Source organism: Eleutherodactylus coqui, chromosome 3, assembly GCF_035609145.1.
Source record: "Eleutherodactylus coqui strain aEleCoq1 chromosome 3, aEleCoq1.hap1, whole genome shotgun sequence".
Classification (NCBI taxonomy): Eukaryota; Metazoa; Chordata; class Amphibia; order Anura; family Eleutherodactylidae; genus Eleutherodactylus; species Eleutherodactylus coqui.
In genome coordinates this window covers 206015400-206032412 of record NC_089839.1, presented here as the reverse complement: position 1 = coordinate 206032412, position 17013 = coordinate 206015400, and the positions used below count along the sequence as shown (strand labels likewise).

Genomic DNA, 17013 nt, shown 5'->3' with positions numbered 1-17013 from the left:
GTGCATTTGGGTGCGTAATGTGGGCTAATTCCAGCCTATGTGAGAGCGCCTTAAGACAACTAACGAGCCACAGAACGGGCACCAGGACAACCACATCTACTGATCACTCCATCAATATACGACAGGATTGTGAGTTCAGACATTCCCATTCCACTCTGAATAAGGGCGCCGTCACGCGGGCCAGTGTGATGTCACTCGGACCAATATCACGCTTGTAAACCTACGATTTCTGCCTGCGATTACAATGAGTTCTGTGAGAAAAAACGCATCACATCTCTCCACTTGTGATTTTCACGTGCACGAAAACTGCATATTTCTTCATCGGTAAAATTGCATCACAGTCACATGAAACTTGCATTTTTTCTTAAGCTCCCATAGGGATTAAAGAGTCACCCAAAGATAGAACATCCTGTGATGAGAAAAATTGCTTGTCGGTATTAACTCATTGACTTCAATGGGTTATTTTCACGTACGGGTTCCGTCCATGTTGAAATCAGACGGAACTTGCACGTTAAAGTCACTCATGTGAATGCAATCTAAGAGTGCAATCCCACAAACAATTTTCCCCTGCGAATCACCCATTAATCCCTATGGGAGCGAAAAAAAGTTGCACCACACTCACAAGTAAATGTGAGCTTCATGCAAGTGTGATTTTCTATTTTTTTCACTATTGCAAACACATGCGATTTTCATGAGCATCAAAATCACACGTGCAGCAATGCATTTTTCTTACATTGTATTTGCAGTAAAAGTTGCTAGTTTACAAGTGTGAATACACCCTAAAGGCTTATGAAAAGGAGCGTATATCGGCCGCCGTTTTCACGGCCGGCTGATATACGCTACTGTCTGAGCTGTCTTCCTCCTTCCCTCCCTCTTGCTGGCTCTCTGCCTCTTTCCTCCCCTCCGGCTGTTTGCAATGGGAGGGGGAAGTGCAGAGCTCTGCTCCCGCCCCCTTGTCCGCAGCCAGCAATGGTAGGGGGCAGGATGGGGCCTAGCTTAGCTCCGCCTCCTCCCATTGCAAACAGCCAGAGGGGAGGAGAGAGGCGGTGACGGAAGGGGGAAGACAGCTCAGATGGTAGCGTATATCGGTCAGTCGTGAAAACAGCGGCCAATATATGCTCCTGTGAATAAGCCCTAAGGCTAGTGTTACACGGGTGATCACAATTTTGCCGCGAGAAAATCACGGCAAAATCGCGTCTTTATTCCTGCGATTTTTAAGTATCAGCAATGCTTTTTTTTGGAATAATCTTGCATCACATTGCTGCCACCCGCGATAAAATCCCAGTTTTATTTATTGCGAAGGTCAATAGGGCTTTTTAAGTTTAAAATCGCAACGCAGCCTTGTGGTGTTGTGATAAAAAGGAAGCTCCATAGGGAAACATTGGAGGTAGAAAAAAAAGAAATCGCACATTGCAAAAAGATAGAGCATGCCACGATTTTTTGTTTTCTCAACAGCGAATCAGTGAGAACATCACGAATGGGAAGGAAACCATTGGAAATCATTGGTTTCATAATCTGCTTTTTTACTGACTCTCGCATTGTGCGAAAATCGTGTGATTTTCTCGCCCGTGTGAAACCACCCTAACACTGAATTTACATGGGTGAGACTGATATCGCACTCTTAAACCCGTGATTGCAATGCGTTTTGATAGAAAATGCATCTATGTACATGTGATTTTCATGCGTATGAAAAAAGAATTGCGTGTTTTCAATCATTTCAATTGTAAAAATGGCACATGGTGCGACTTCTCTAGCTAGGACCATTGGTGTGAGAGAAGAATCACTCATGTGAATATACAGATTGAAATAAATAAATTCCATCGCTATCGGAACTCGCTCGTGAAAATCGCCAGTGTGAATTCGGCCCAGTGTAGAGAGAGAGAGTGGAGGTGAAGCGCGACAAATATGACATGATAGCAGTGGTAGGAGGTCAGTGAATGATGGGGGTCTTGTTCCCTTTGGCTCTGTAGTAGGACGCGGTAATCCAGCAGTAAAACCGCAAAAAGACGCAGGTTGTGTTATATTTTATTTCCACATAGAAATACTCATTACATTCTGTGGTACAAACTGTTCCCTTGTCCCCAAAATACTAACATCATAACTTATAATGTTTACCAGTGAACCTCACAGCCGCCACCCCCGACCTTCACGACTGGGGGTGGAGCCTAATAATCTACTATATATTAATACAAAGTAGTTACAAAACATAATAACAAAATATTAAATTACAGTTTACAAAGTCTCCTAGTGATGAGGTCATCAGTAAGCGCCCGCCCTGGAGTGGATGCAGGTTACACCGCACGTGGCAGCAAAAATAACCCCTCCTACTACAATGCAGAACGGTGATTCTCCTAATCCTTTATTTGTCATTGAAACAGACGCAGTTGTCATAGCCGCGCCATTTTTTATAGCCACTTGTGGATTCTGCTGTATAAAGACCTGACCTGGTGCAATGTGGGTGAAATTAAAGGGCAACTCCACCCAATCAGTTTGTTCCAAGGGGATTTCAATCTGGTCAGGTTACTAGAATTGTCCATAAACCCCGCACTGTTATTGTCAGCCGGGTGCAGGCAGACAATCAATGTAACAACTATGGAGAATTGGGACCTGATTATAATCAGCATGGAAGGAGGGGAGAAGGGTGGGGGGTAAATACTTTACAGCCCAAAGTACAGGTTTAGTTGATGTTCAGTTCTGGCTGAAGTTGAGTTTGGTGCATCTGTAGAGTTGAAGCTTTAAATCGACCCTCCGGTTGTGGACAAACAAAGATGGCCTGATACACCAGCCAGTCAGAGCAGCATGTACAATTTTAGACTACCGATGTATATTAATGCACAGTGTGCATCAGGCAGTCAGATAAGCGATTCGGCCATCTTTGTCCAAAATCGGAGGGTTGCTTTAAGGAGCTGCAATGCTGAATTTATGGTGGAAAACTGGTACATCGCATACAATGAACACTTAAAGGGCTGGTAAATCTACAGTCCAGAGATTATAACAGTGCTGGAGCATTATAAAGAGGAGCGCCTGATATCAGTCAGTGCTCAGCACTGGAGGAATGTGATATAAAGCAGTAATAGTGGGGGGCAGGGAAGTCTGTACTTCCTGTCGCTCATCACATTGAAAATGGGAAGATGGAACAATACCTCTACAGTGTTACCTATTGAAAGGCAACATTCCTGCAAGTCATTGTCAAGCCTTTGACTGAGGAATGGACTCCCAGAACGAACGGAGCCTAGTACTAGGGTCAACTGAACCAATGTTTTCATGAATTGCTTCATAGTTGGAAATACAGTTACAATTCATGGAGACTTTGGTTCAGTTGACCTTTGCACTGGGCTCCGTTCATTCTGGGAGTCCATTCCTCAGTCATGAACTGGGCCCTGTGTGTTTTTGGTCATGAATGTCTGCACACTGATGAGGGGGCAATCACCCCAAAACAGCTGTTTGTACATGGTTATTATTTCCCTCCGGAGAAGATTCTGGCTTTGGCTCATAATTCCCTGTCTTACTTACAAGGCTTATTGAAAGGTCTGAGATTGTCTTGCAGGAATGTTGCCTTTCAATAGGTGGCGCCATAGAGGCATTGCTCTATCTTCCATTTGCATATTTCCCAGAGGAGCATGCATGGCCTTATAAGTCTCCTCACACCTACTAAGTGCTCTCCCTATGGAGAAACAATACCCTTCCCAACCCTCATCCCATTGAAGAATAGTAAAATCAGCCTGGAATGTATGATAACAGGGAGCAATAGATTGCATTCATCTGTCTTATTTTTACATGTCCACAGTATACATATCTCCTGACATTGGGTCATCACCTGTCATGATAGAACTCTACTTGCATGTGTCTGTATTTCCATCCTACAGCCCTGTATATACTGCAGTGCAGACGATGATATGGGTTGGATGGGGTGGTTGTTTGTGACATTGGCATCAGGAGAGTCCTGGGACAGCAACGTGTTTGTTGATGGTTATCAGTAGGTCATATGATTGGCAGCTAGAAGAATGATTGCCCCCTGCCTTCTGGCAGAAGAGCAACTAAGCTGCACAAGATGTTTGCGCACAGCACCAGCACTGAAGGGGTTACTAGATTTTGGCTCTCAGGCTGGCACATTTGGCTCCTGTCAGGCGGCCCCTGTTCTCCTTCTACTCACAGGAACTTCTACAGAATATAAAATAGTTTCCGATTGTCCTACGCAGATTACGGACTGTCCCAGAGCGGGAACGAGACACAGAAGCCCCTGCAAAGCTGTCAGCGACCACAGACGTGACTGGATTTCGTACATGCCATCTTTTGTCTACCATGAAATGCCAAGCAGCGCCCCCTCCTCAGGGCTCGCCCACCTCTGCAGGGCGTCTTGAGATGGATTTCCTCTCCGCTTTCTTTATACTGTGCCTTCTGCATATGAGAACCTATTCAACTATAAGGCAATTTATGGAGACTTTGGGTCACTTGACCCTTGCACTTGGCTCCGCTCGTTCTGGGAGTCCATTCCTCAATCACGGACCAGACCTTGTGTTTTTTTGGCTTTGACTATCTGGGTGATGACATCATGTGATCCTTCTGACGGCCGCATGGTACATCCAGCATCTTCATAGGTTCCTTATCATTAGTCCCAGGTCTTGTACAATTCCTTCTTAAATTTTGTGCTTCTCCTTCCCACAGAGGTGAAGGTCCTTATTCTGGGAAGACTGTAAAGATCATCAGAAACCCATAATCTCATGCCCTCATCTAAAGCTCAGATACCTGGAGTAGTCATATGTGGAAGAAAAATGCCGGGCCTGAGCGATAACATGGCTGCCTGCATCACCATCAAACATAGAAAATTGGGCTTTGAGGTGGACAAAGAAGAAGGACCTACAATCCCTGGAGCATGTCCCTCGCCAGTGCGGGCTTATGGTAAATCAGATATTGGATGGATATGTTGGTTCCATTATATAAGCATCTCCCTCCCAAGTTCTTGGGGTGCAGGACAGGAGATAATATGGTGTCCTTCCCCATCATGGATGGTAGATTCCCCTCCCAGGGCACATCAATAGAAGAAAACTGAAGCTTCACGTCCCGTCTGATGTTGCAGCAGCATACGGACTGTGCAGTTAAGTCCTGGGGTGATCAGAGGTGCAGGATGTCGGGGAGGTCTACAAGGAGGGGTTAGTGACTTCCACTGCTTTTACTGCTTCCAGTTGCCCAGTCAATGATGATAAAACTGAGACTCATGATCATGAAGAGAACCCCGAGACCAGCAAAGCAGGCGGCCTGTGAAGACAACGTAGAGTTATTGAAGGCTCATTCAGGCTATGGGGAAAAGGAAGAAGAGAGGCGGTTGCCTCCATCAGTGTACGTACCAGGATTTTGGGCGCCGATTTGGTGGGCTCCTTGTCTTTTGGCATTATGCGAATGTAAAAGACAGCAGGGAAGATGAAGATCAGACATGGAGCAGAGGTAGCGCCTGCAGGACAATACGGGGGGAAAAGAAGAGAAACAACTTTAGGTGTTTTTAGATAGAACTCATTCAAAAAATCGTTCAAATGAGCCAACGATTAAACAATGAACGATAATCATTCACTTTTCATTCGTTGTTCATTTTACGCAGGCATAAAAACCATTGTTGTCTTTTTCGCTTATCGTTTGGTTTAAACACCGATCCTTCAGTCCTTCTCAGTTACTTATACAGCAAATGTGAAAGACTGAACAATTCTTGTCTGAATGAGCCAAAGATGTAGCTGTCTAAACAGGCTAAACGAGGGCAATGTGCACGCTGTGACATCACTCGCTCGTTCAAACGATAATCGTCTCATCTCAAAGAACCCTTAGAAGCCAAACAGAAGCCCCTCCTCCAGTGATGACATCACACATATTTGTGTCACTTGAGGACTTGATGTATAATAAAAACTTTAGATGATTTGTTCTGAAAAGGTTAATGCTCTGGCTGGCCGTGAATAAACCTTATCTTGCTGAATATTCTGTGGTATTCCAACATGTAGACCGCATGGATGGACACACTATATACATTATCACAGTAGATCTGCAGACCCCGGCCTCCACTGTCCCCTACTATCAGAGCTTTTCCACCTATATTCACAAATATTACATTACTAAGGCCATTAGAGCTAGACAGCCTCCTCTCCTGACAAGACTGGTTGCTAGCAACAATCCCAATGAAAAGACTGTGGCTATTACATTATTCCTCCATTGACCTAACAGCCTGTTTGGCAGCAGTTCCATCATCTCAGTTTGTGATGGTAATCCGAGTTTCCCTCATCGACTCGCCTTCTCCAGACTGAGACGTTGAATGGAGCGTGGACTTAAAAATAAAACGACTCACCAATGATGCCAAATATTCCCAGGATGCTGGGGGCGAAGATAACCAGCAGGTTAATGACCGTGAGCAGCACTGCGGCAATGATCGTGTGTCGGATCCAGCTGAACTCCTTGTTCTGGAAGAGCATGTGCTGAATGGCACGACGGACCTGAGCAAGACAAGTAATTAAGAGATGAGCGCTATTAATGAAAAGCATGACAGGATACTGCGCCGGGTTGTTAGAGCGTGACCTGCACATCACTACCAACGTGCAACAGATAGCAGCTACATGTTCTTTCAACAACCCCCAGCCTACACCCTCCCGACAACTACAGCTCTTACCGGGAATAACACAATGGGCACAGTGAGGGTAACGGCGGTGAGAACAGCCACGCGGACACACAGAATCAGGATGTCAAATGGATCCACTTTGCTGTAAGTGTGCAGAAGCTCCGACTCCACGTGGTCTGAAAACGTCACAGAAGAGAGTGAGGATGATGGGGAGAGTGATTGTATAAAATTAATCTCCGTAAATCATCACTGTGTATAGACACAACATGCTAGTTGAATGCTCCCATATTGGAAAAGCTCAACTAAATATTTGGAGAGATGCTGGACAACAAGCTTGCTGACTGTTTCCAGCGACATCCAGCAATTTAGCTGTAAGTGGGAACATTCTTGTCTACAGTCAGAGGTCGAAAACCCATCCTGATTACACAGCTGAAATAGTCCCACAAATGGATCCCGTGTAGTTAAATACATCAGTAGCACAAATCTCTCTCCTGCCTTGATTGATATTACAATGTATCAATGCAGGTAACATGTATCAGTCTGCATCAATCCAGGATGTATATTTCACAGAGGATTGTCTAGACATAATACAATGTAACAAACCCTCAGTTGTGAGAAGGATCAGGCCTGTACAATTTTCATCCTCTGGATTAGTGATGAGCGAACTGGAATGTCATCAATACCACTAGATATGGTGTAAAGCACTGCCTAAAAGCCATAAAAGCCTCGTATAACACGGTTAGGTCACTAGGAGGGTATCTAAGTACTTTGCGGCTGTTTTTAAGGCAAAGTTAACTAAAAAAGAGAAGAATAACAAAAAGGACAGAAGGAAAAAAGAATGAAGACTAAGGCGAAGGAGGAGAAAGATAAAAATAAGGAGACAGAAGATAAGAATAAGGAGAAAAAGAAGCATGAGACGAATGGGGAGAAGAAAGAGACAAGGAGAAGGAAGACAAGAATGAAAAGAATAAGGCAGAAGACAAAAATAAGGAGAAGGAAGAGAAAAATGGGGAGAAGAAAAAGTAGGAAATAAGTGGGGAGAAGGAAGAGAAGAATGGGGAGGAGAATGTGGAGTAGAAGAAGAATTGGGAGAAGGAGGAGAAGACAAATGGGGAGATGGAAGCCAAGAATGGGGAAAAGCAGACGGAAGCCGGGAATGGGGAGAAGAAGACGGAAGCCGAGAATGGGAAGAAGCAGACGGCAGCCGAGAATGGGAAGAAGCAGACGGCAGCCGAGAATGGGAAGAAGCAGACGGCAGCCGAGAATGGGAAGAAGCAGACGGCAGCCGAGAATGGGAAGAAGCAGACGGCAGCCGAGAATGGGAAGAAGCAGACGGCAGCCGAGAATGGGAAGAAGCAGACGGCAGCCGAGAATGGGAAGAAGCAGACGGCAGTCGAGAATGGGAAGAAGCAGACGGCAGCCGAGAATGGGAAGAAGCAGACGGCAGCCGAGAATGGGAAGAAGCAGACGGCAGCCGAGAATGGGAAGAAGCAGACGGCAGCCGAGAATGGGAAGAAGCAGACGGAAGCCGAGAATGGGAAGAAGCAGACGGCAGCCGAGAATGGGAAGAAGCAGACGGCAGCCGAGAATGGGAAGAAGCAGACGGAAGCCAAGAATGGGAAGAAGCAGACGGCAGCCGAGAATGGGAAGAAGCAGACGGCAGCCGAGAATGGGAAGAAGCAGACGGCAGCCGAGAATGGGAAGAAGCAGACGGCAGCCGAGAATGGGAAGAAGCAGACGGCAGCCGAGAATGGGAAGAAGCAGACGGCAGCCGAGAATGGGAAGAAGCAGACGGCAGCCGAGAATGGGAAGAAGCAGACGGAAGCCAAGAATGGGAAGAAGCAGACGGCAGCCGAGAATGGAAAGAAGCAGACGGAAGCCGAGAAGGGGAAGGAAGAGAAGAATGGGGAGAAGGAAGACTAGAATGAGAAGGAAAAGAAGAATGAAGAAAAGAATGCTGAGGAGGAGACGGAGACGAATGAGGAGGAGAAGAAGCATTATTTTTGCAGGCTTGTTTGAGACAAAGTGAACTTTTAGCAAGGTTTAATCCAAAATAGGTTTCGACTGTTTCAGTTCGCTCAACATTACTCTGAATTTTTGCACTAGGTGCACCCGTCCTCCATTATTTTACAGGGAAACATTTTGCACATTACCCCGCAGTCTGACCGAGCTATGATTTGTGATGCTATTCATTTTTCCTCAACACTCATTACAGAAGTACACACTTCTCCTCTTCTGCCATAACTTTGTGTTTTGCTGTTAGCACCAGATAAATTAAGTGACAATTTGTGTATTTTCTGCAGAACTGACATCTCCTCTCAGAAGTCTGATGACATGAACCGGTCCTATTAGCCCCAGCACCTGCATTACATCATGCTGAGCTGCATCCCCCTGCCCTCAAAGTATCCCATATCACATGAACCTTCCCATACCCGCCTGCACGTACCATAGAAGGTGAGGTATCCAAACAGAGCGGCAAAGAAATACATGCAATACATGACGGCAATGGAGATATTAGAAACTCGTTGCATCCTTGTCTTGGAAGCACTGCCAAGAGAAAAACAACAATGGTCAGCACCACCAGTACAGAGGGCTATGGGGAATAGGGAGGGGGGGCAGAGGTGGCCTGGTCCCTACTGTCTGGGGACCCACATATGAGGACAGCAGTGCTGTGAATGGGCAGTGCAGAGATGTGACGGCAGATCGTAATAACTGCACGATACCACAGACATTCTAGTAATGTAATCTGTACATGGATCTATACAGGGTGAAGTCAAAAAGCCAGATCCAATACTGTGTCCTATAATAAAATGACAAAAGTGTACTTGAATAGGAAGGAATGGATGAACTACATGATGGTATGGCACACGGGCCACGGGAGACCCTGGAGCATAGATTCCAATATTGTATTGTGTCCCCTGTAAGAAATAAAGAGTAAAACCCAATTGAAAAGTTGAAGAGTAGCATGTGAGAAGAAGAAATCCGCCCATGGGACCGCTGCTATGACTGAAGGAAGGAAAACATATTTGAAGTACCATACCATCATGTAGCACATCCATGCCTTCCTATTCAAGGACGCTATTATTTCACAATCAGTAGTGAGATATAGCACTGCAACTGTCTTTTTGACTGCACCCCGTATATCAGTGCAGATGACAGAGTTATGCAGCACCATCGAATCCTACGCAAGCTACCACACACCGATGGAGTGATGCCCAGGATCAGCATTATATGACGGCACAGCCCTACAATCCCTGCTTTCTATGATACTCACTCCTTCAGCTCTGTATATATAGGAAGGACTTCAGGGTGACACACGAATGCGAAAGCCATGATGGGAATGGTGTACGCTGTCTACAGAGATGGGAAATACACACATAGGTTAAAGCACAGCAGCAGAAAATTATTATGACACCTACACGGCGGCATTACATGGGCGCTGCAGAGTCATGTGACCATTACCTGTGAATTCAGTGTGAACATCTTGGCTGAGCAGTCTCCACTCTCCGGCTCTGCTTCATCTATGTGACCGTTCTGATAGGCATAGTCACCTGATGTCAGGTTGCTGTTCCCAAGCATTGTGTGGTTCATGCTGTCCCAAGCCAGAGGACAGGGAATCTGGAACTTTTTATATATGACCTGAAAAAGAGGAAACACAGACGTCACATGAGGGCACCACAGCACCAAGGATGATACAACAATGTGTTAAGCATCATTCCACTTTCTAATATTCACTGCGGTAAGTATTGTGCTTGCTCTGGAGTTTCCATGGCAGCATTAAGAGACCAATAATTCTCTGCATGGACTTCCTGTCATGTGACTTCTGCTTAAATCAGATGACAGGAAATACAATCACATTTAAGGGCCATTTACACTGGACGATTATCATTCAGAATCGATCAAATTCCAGCACTCCAGTGGGAATTTGAAGATAATCGTCCCATGTAAATGCATTGAACGACTAAATGAGAATTGTTCAGTCATTCAGTTTCTGCTTTCAGAAAACTGAACAACTTGCCGATCAGTATAAACAGCCGCCGGTCACTTCTGAACAATTATCTGCTTACGGTAAATGGAGGCGGGCGGGAGAAGAACATGCACCGTTCTGGCAGCACTGACAGTAATGCCAGTGATACTCACTTGCCCGAAATCTCGTCCCGTGTAAGGAATCATGCCCACGGCCGTGACGGACTCCGCAAGCAGGATATCGTAGCGGAGTCCGTCACGGCAACCCCCCAAGAACCCCATAGTCACCTCCCGCATCCGCTATGCGCGTCCTGCCTGACACGCCGACGTGCATGCGCAGTACAGTGCATGACACGGCTGGCAGTGGGCGGGATCGTGTATTCACGCGATACTTCCGCTGTACTGACATCAATGGAAGCCGGCCACACGTAGTCCCACGGCTTTTAGAACATGCCGTGGTTTATTTAACGATGCGGAACTCTGCTGCGTGAACATTGCGCTATAAGAGTCACTACTGAACTCTTTATCCCTGTAGCAACAAAAAAAAAACCTGAACAAAACGAATACTGGAAATTCTTGTTATTTATTATTATTTGAAGAGCCAAATTTTTATAAAGCAATGAATTCCGGCTGCACATGAGTGTAAGCACAATTGCGCATGCCTTAGCGCAATATTTTTGTGCTATGAATGATCTTTTTTGCACATGTCAGCATATTTTTAATCATACTCTTTCTGCCCGGAGGGCATGTTTCTTTTGCGCGCCAGACACAAACACACTCAAGATTGAAATGGTCAATTTGTTTACAGAGTTCTGGATGTGTTAATTTTCTAACTGAATTACGCAGTATTTCACGTATTTTTTTGCGTCTTGCACACCTTTAATGACTTCTATGGGAACCTTTGGTGTGCAAATAAGCAGTAAGATAGAACATGTTCTATCTTTTTTAGTGTAACTGAAATGCAGGAACCAAAATACGTAAACGTGAGCAAACCAATTGACATCAATGAGTTCTATTCTCTGCACACTGCGCGTGCAAATACATCTGTGTGAAGCTGGCCTAAGTGGAATATGGTGCTCAGGACGTTTATAGCGCCTCCCATTACCACAGTGTGTATATGGACCAAACACTTCCCACCAATTGCAAATTGGGACACGGCTCATCAAACTCCAAGTCACAGTAGAGTGGTAGGGCATGCTGGAATTTGTAGTCCCCGGGCCTATAATGTGTATTGTATAATATAATGGACACTTACGGAGCACAAGAAGAACACCATACAGCTGAGGGAGAAGCCGCTGGCATATCCAAGGTAACCTGGAAAGAGACAGGAGATGTTTATCACACTGCCATTATAATCCAATCACCCTGAGCCGCTGGTGTCCGCAGAGTATTATTCCCTGTTATCAGACTGTCTGGATACTGATGGGTCGTTTATCTGCCCCCAGACACATTACACTCACCTAGCTGCTTCATTAACGCCAACGGAAGAATGATGGAGACCGATACTATAACAACCAGATAATTCCCATCCATGTACCAGTCCCTGCGAGAAAACACGAAAGAGCGTGAGACGGAGGAGGAAGAGATAACGTGAGAACATGCAGGGAGGGCAGCAGAGCACGGGACAGGTACATAGTGTGACACCACTATATATACAGCACGTTGTCACCAGAGAACAGTGCAAGACTAATACTAGGTGACAGCTGGGGACACCGGGTTATTACACATGACCGTCCCAATGTGAGACCCCCCAGAACTCATCTTTAATGACACGCAGATGCAGAAATTTGAGCTCAATGGGAACAGAAACTCAAAAATTTTCATTTAGCAAAACTGTCTGACAGTAAGACGTCCGTGTTGTCCACAGCAACCAATCACAGAGCAGCGTTCATTTCTCATTTAATGTCAGATAGTTTTACTAAATGAGGCCCAAAAAGTTTTAATTTTGCCGCAGTCATCACTAGGAGGATATGAGACAAAATGGCTTCCAACGAAGACAGAACAACGTTTTGTGTCCTGGATTTTCACGTCTACTGGTCTGTTATTAGCGTGCAACATCATTTTTCTCAAGTTTGGTGAGGCTCCTCCCAGCGCGCACAATTCATAGGTTGTACTCCAATTTTAAGGGAAAAGATTGCATCTGTAAGTAAAAATCATCCGGCCGTCCACCAGTAAGTGTGGAAACAGCGGAGCGCGTCCGTGTAAGAGTCACACAAAGCCCTCCGAAATCCATCATCGGAGCGAGCAGAGCATTGGACGTCCCACAGCCGACCGTCTGGGAGATTTAGTGCAAACGCTTGCGATGTTATCCCTGCCAATTGTGATTGCTACCAGCTCTGAAACCGGACGACAAAGTGCGGCGACGTTCTTTCTGCAAGAGAATGCAAACTAATGCACAGCGATGGTTTCATGGAGTCTTCAGTGGTGAAGCCGCCTTCCACCACAACAACCGAAATTTCAGAATGAGGGGGAGGGGAAACCCACCTGCCTACATGTAGCGTATGTGCGACTGCCCCAAGGTGAATGTGTTTTGCGCTATAACCTGAAGGAAAGTGTCCGGCCCCTTTATTCTCCATGAGGAAAGAATCCCAGGGATTTCGTACCTGAACATCCTACAGATATGGCGTCTGCCACAGCTGGAACAGGAATTCCAACAGGACGGCCCCTCCCCATTGTCACAAGTGAGCGGCGACTACCACACAGATGGATCAGCCGTGCCGGTGGTGACGATGGTGAACATCTTCCTTGGCCCCCACATTCCCCGGACCTTACACCTTGTGATTTTTGTCCCTGGGGGGTGTTAGAGTCTACATGCCCCCCTTACCACCCACCATAAACTGCGGCATCCCAGAAGCCATTGCATCAGTCAATGGTCACCCACTACAAGGTGTACGGCAGGAACTTGACTACAGGCTCCATGTGTGTGCAGTGACAAAGGGGGCCGCACTGACACCTCTGAGGGGGAAACATTTTTGATGTTATGCAAAAAAAATTGTTGAGTTTCTGTTCCCATTGATATCACACTTATGTATCTGAGTGTCATTAAATATCAGTTCTGATATCGGGAAGATCATTTGTAATAGCCTGGTGTATAATGTGACAGGTATACTGTGTGAAACGACTGTATATATACACAATATGACAAGAATACAGTGAGACACAACTACATACACAATATGATGGGAGAACAATGAAACAGAAATATAGTGTGACACAGCTGTACATATACAATGTGACAGGCATACGAGGGACAGGAGTGTAAATATATAATGTGAGACGTATATGGGGTAACACGTCTATAGATATACAATATGTAGGGTATATACTGTGACTTGGCTGTACATTTACAATGTGACAAGTATATACTGTGGCATGGCTGTACATACACAATATGACAAGTATATTTGACACGGCTGTACAATGTAACTGGTATGCAGTGGGACATGACTGTACATATACTATGTGAAAGCAGAAACATATAATACAGGTGACACGGCTGTGCACATACAATCTGACAGGTATACAGTGTGACGAGGCTGTACGTATATAATGCGACAGAAGAACAGTGTCTCGTTGTATTATATGGGAAAATACTGTAGCTGAGGGATATTGATGTAAACTGAGGACTCGGGGAAAAAAAGGAATCCTTGGAGTTGTGGGTAGAGTATGTGATGGCTGATGGGATACAATGTGACAAGTTTACAGTGAGACATGGCTGTGTATATACAATGTGACAAGGATACAGCGTGATGGGTAAGGCGTGCATATCCTTGATATACTCTTTAAATGGGTCACAAGCAGAATTATTAAGGGGTGTCCTGACTTTCTGTTGTATTCCAGAGGAAGGACCATTCAGTGTCTGTGGGCGCACACTTGGTGTCAGGGTAGGGGGCAGCCTGTAGCAGGGCATAACTGTCAGGGGTGTATCTCCGTGCACACCCCCCGCCCACATGGGCGCCTGCCAGCTTCCCTGTATTTTTCCACTTCTCCCTGTCCTCATGCCTCGTTATTTTTAGGTGCTGTGAGTTAATACAGAGTTGGACAGCATAGCTATATCTCAACAAGGAGACGCGTATCCGGGGGCGACCAACTACGTACAGAAGTCAGATCAGACGACAACAATTCACAAGGATAACACTGAACAAAAATCACGTGCACATGGCGTGGAGGTTGGAGGAAGGGGGGGCGAGGTGGGGGAGGGGAAAGGGATAAGGGGAAGAACATGATGGAAGGAACATTAGAGAGAAAATCTCATGTAACACCATTCCTGATTGCATGGGGTGCTGAAGTACATACAATGCAACATCCCCACTGACACAATGTAACATCCACATCCAACAGCGACACAATGCAACAGCCCCTCCAACAGCAAAACAGTTTTACACACAATGCAACTTTCTCATCGGTATTGACAGAATCTAACATAACCTCCGACAAATGCAGCATCCCCTTCAGCAGTGACACTTTACTCACAATACAAAATCCCCACTGACACAGTGTAACATCCCTTCCCACACAATCTAACATCCTCACTGACACAGTGTAATATCCACACCGACACAGTGCAACCTTCCTACCAACACAACACAACTTCCTCATGGGCACTGACACCCTCTAACAACCAAGATGATACAATGCAATATCACCTCTGATACAATGTACCACTTTTACTGGCACCCTCTAACAACCGCAATGATACCATGTAACATTCCCACCGACACAATGAAAAATATTTGGTACGGTGTTAGCCAGTAGAGAAAAATGTGATTGTTCCCAGCAAGAGAAACTAAGTAATCTTGCAGATATAATACTTTTTAATGGCTAACTAAAATACATGATTCTATTGCAAGCTTTCAAACCTACTCAGGGATCTTCCTCAGACAAAATGAAACAGATCCGAATGTGGAACAGATCCGAATAGGCATGCATACACACACACACACATACATACATATATATATATATACATACATACATACATACACACATATATGTACACATACACACACATACATGTATATATATATATACATATACACACACACACAATATTATATGTACACACATATATATTATACACAGACACATATATACTAATTAGAGATGAGCGAACGTACTCGTTTCGAGTAATTACTCGATCAAGCACCGCGATTTTCGAGTACTTCCGTACTCGGGTGAAAAGATTCGGGGGGCGCCGGGGAGCGGTGTGGCGGAGCGGGGGGTAGCAGCGAGGAACAGGGGGGAGCCCTCTCTCCCTCTCCCCCCCACTCCCCGTTGCAACCCCCCACTCACCCACGGCGCCCCCCGAATCTTTTCAGCCGAGTACGGAAGTACTCGAAAATCGCGGCGCTTGGGCGAAAAAGGGGCGTGGCCGAGTAGGTTCACTCATCTCTAATACTAATGACAAGGCACAGGCATGGATGTGGTTAATTTGCACTTTAAAGGATATTATCCTTTTAACTGCAAATTAATCACATCCATGTCTGTGCCTTGTCATAAGTATGTGTGTATATATATATATATATATATATATATATATATATATATATATATATATATATATATATATATACATACATACATGCCTCTTCGGATCTATTTCATTAAGGGCTCCTGCACACTTGCATTTTTCTTGCGCGTTTTTTTTCGCGCGATATCGCTGTGTTTTTTCACGTTATTGTCAATGGGACTTTCTAATGTTAAAAACTCATCGCACAAAGATTGCAAAGCACCAACTTGCAATGCGTTTTTAACATTAGAAAGTCCCACTGACAATCGCATTAAAAAAAACGCAGCGATATCATGTGAGAAAAACGCGCAAGAAAACCACAAGTGTGAAGGAGCCCTAAGCTTGAGGAAGAACGCTGCAAGGTTCGAAAGCTCGCAATAACATCATGTATTTTTGTTAGCCATTAAAAGGTATCATATCTATAAGATTACTTGGTTTCTCTTGCCGGGAACAATCACATTGACACAATGTGACACTGTCAGCTGATACAATGTTGCAGGGATTGACAGATAAGACAATGTGATATACGCAGGGAGATGAACGGATCCAACCCAGTCACTTGCAATAAGAAAGGGTTTGAGAATTGTCGGACGTGCTGATGGTTATTTATTTTCAGGAGTGGGGTGCTGTGGTCAGAGCTGGCCGGCTCGCTGCAACACTCAGGTCTGAGAGAAGGTGTCCTCAGATCTCAGCATACCCAAGAAATCCACCAATAAAATGTGACTCTGGGTGACGTGTTAAGGTCCTTTTACACAGGCGGCCAATAATGGGGCTTGAGCGTTCCTCCAAATACTTATTCGCCCAACACTCGGGCAGGATAAAGGGACCAATGATCAGCTGATGAACAAGCAAATAATCATTCGTTGGCTGATTGTTCATTTTCAGTGAACATAAAATTTGCTCACTGATCGGCAGCACATCTTCCCAATCATTAGCCGATTTAAAA

The 17013-nt window shown here is 45.2% G+C and overlaps 1 protein-coding gene across 2 annotated transcripts in view; it reads right to left on the bottom strand.

The window, feature by feature from the left end:
- Positions 1-2013: 2013 nt before the first annotated feature.
- The window catches only part of SLC38A3 (solute carrier family 38 member 3), a 47821-nt gene continuing 32821 nt past the window's right edge, over positions 2014-17013 (bottom strand). For both annotated transcript variants that reach the window (XM_066596874.1, XM_066596873.1), the window contains 9 exons: positions 12019-12101; positions 11814-11872; positions 10055-10231; positions 9867-9946; positions 9039-9139; positions 6644-6768; positions 6326-6470; positions 5346-5449; positions 2014-5256 (listed from right to left, as the gene is read on the bottom strand). In XM_066596874.1, coding sequence (XP_066452971.1) covers positions 5152-5256; positions 5346-5449; positions 6326-6470; positions 6644-6768; positions 9039-9139; positions 9867-9946; positions 10055-10231; positions 11814-11872; positions 12019-12101 — 979 coding nt within the window. In that variant the 3' untranslated portion in view covers positions 2014-5151. The remainder of the gene's footprint in view (positions 5257-5345; positions 5450-6325; positions 6471-6643; positions 6769-9038; positions 9140-9866; positions 9947-10054; positions 10232-11813; positions 11873-12018; positions 12102-17013) is intronic.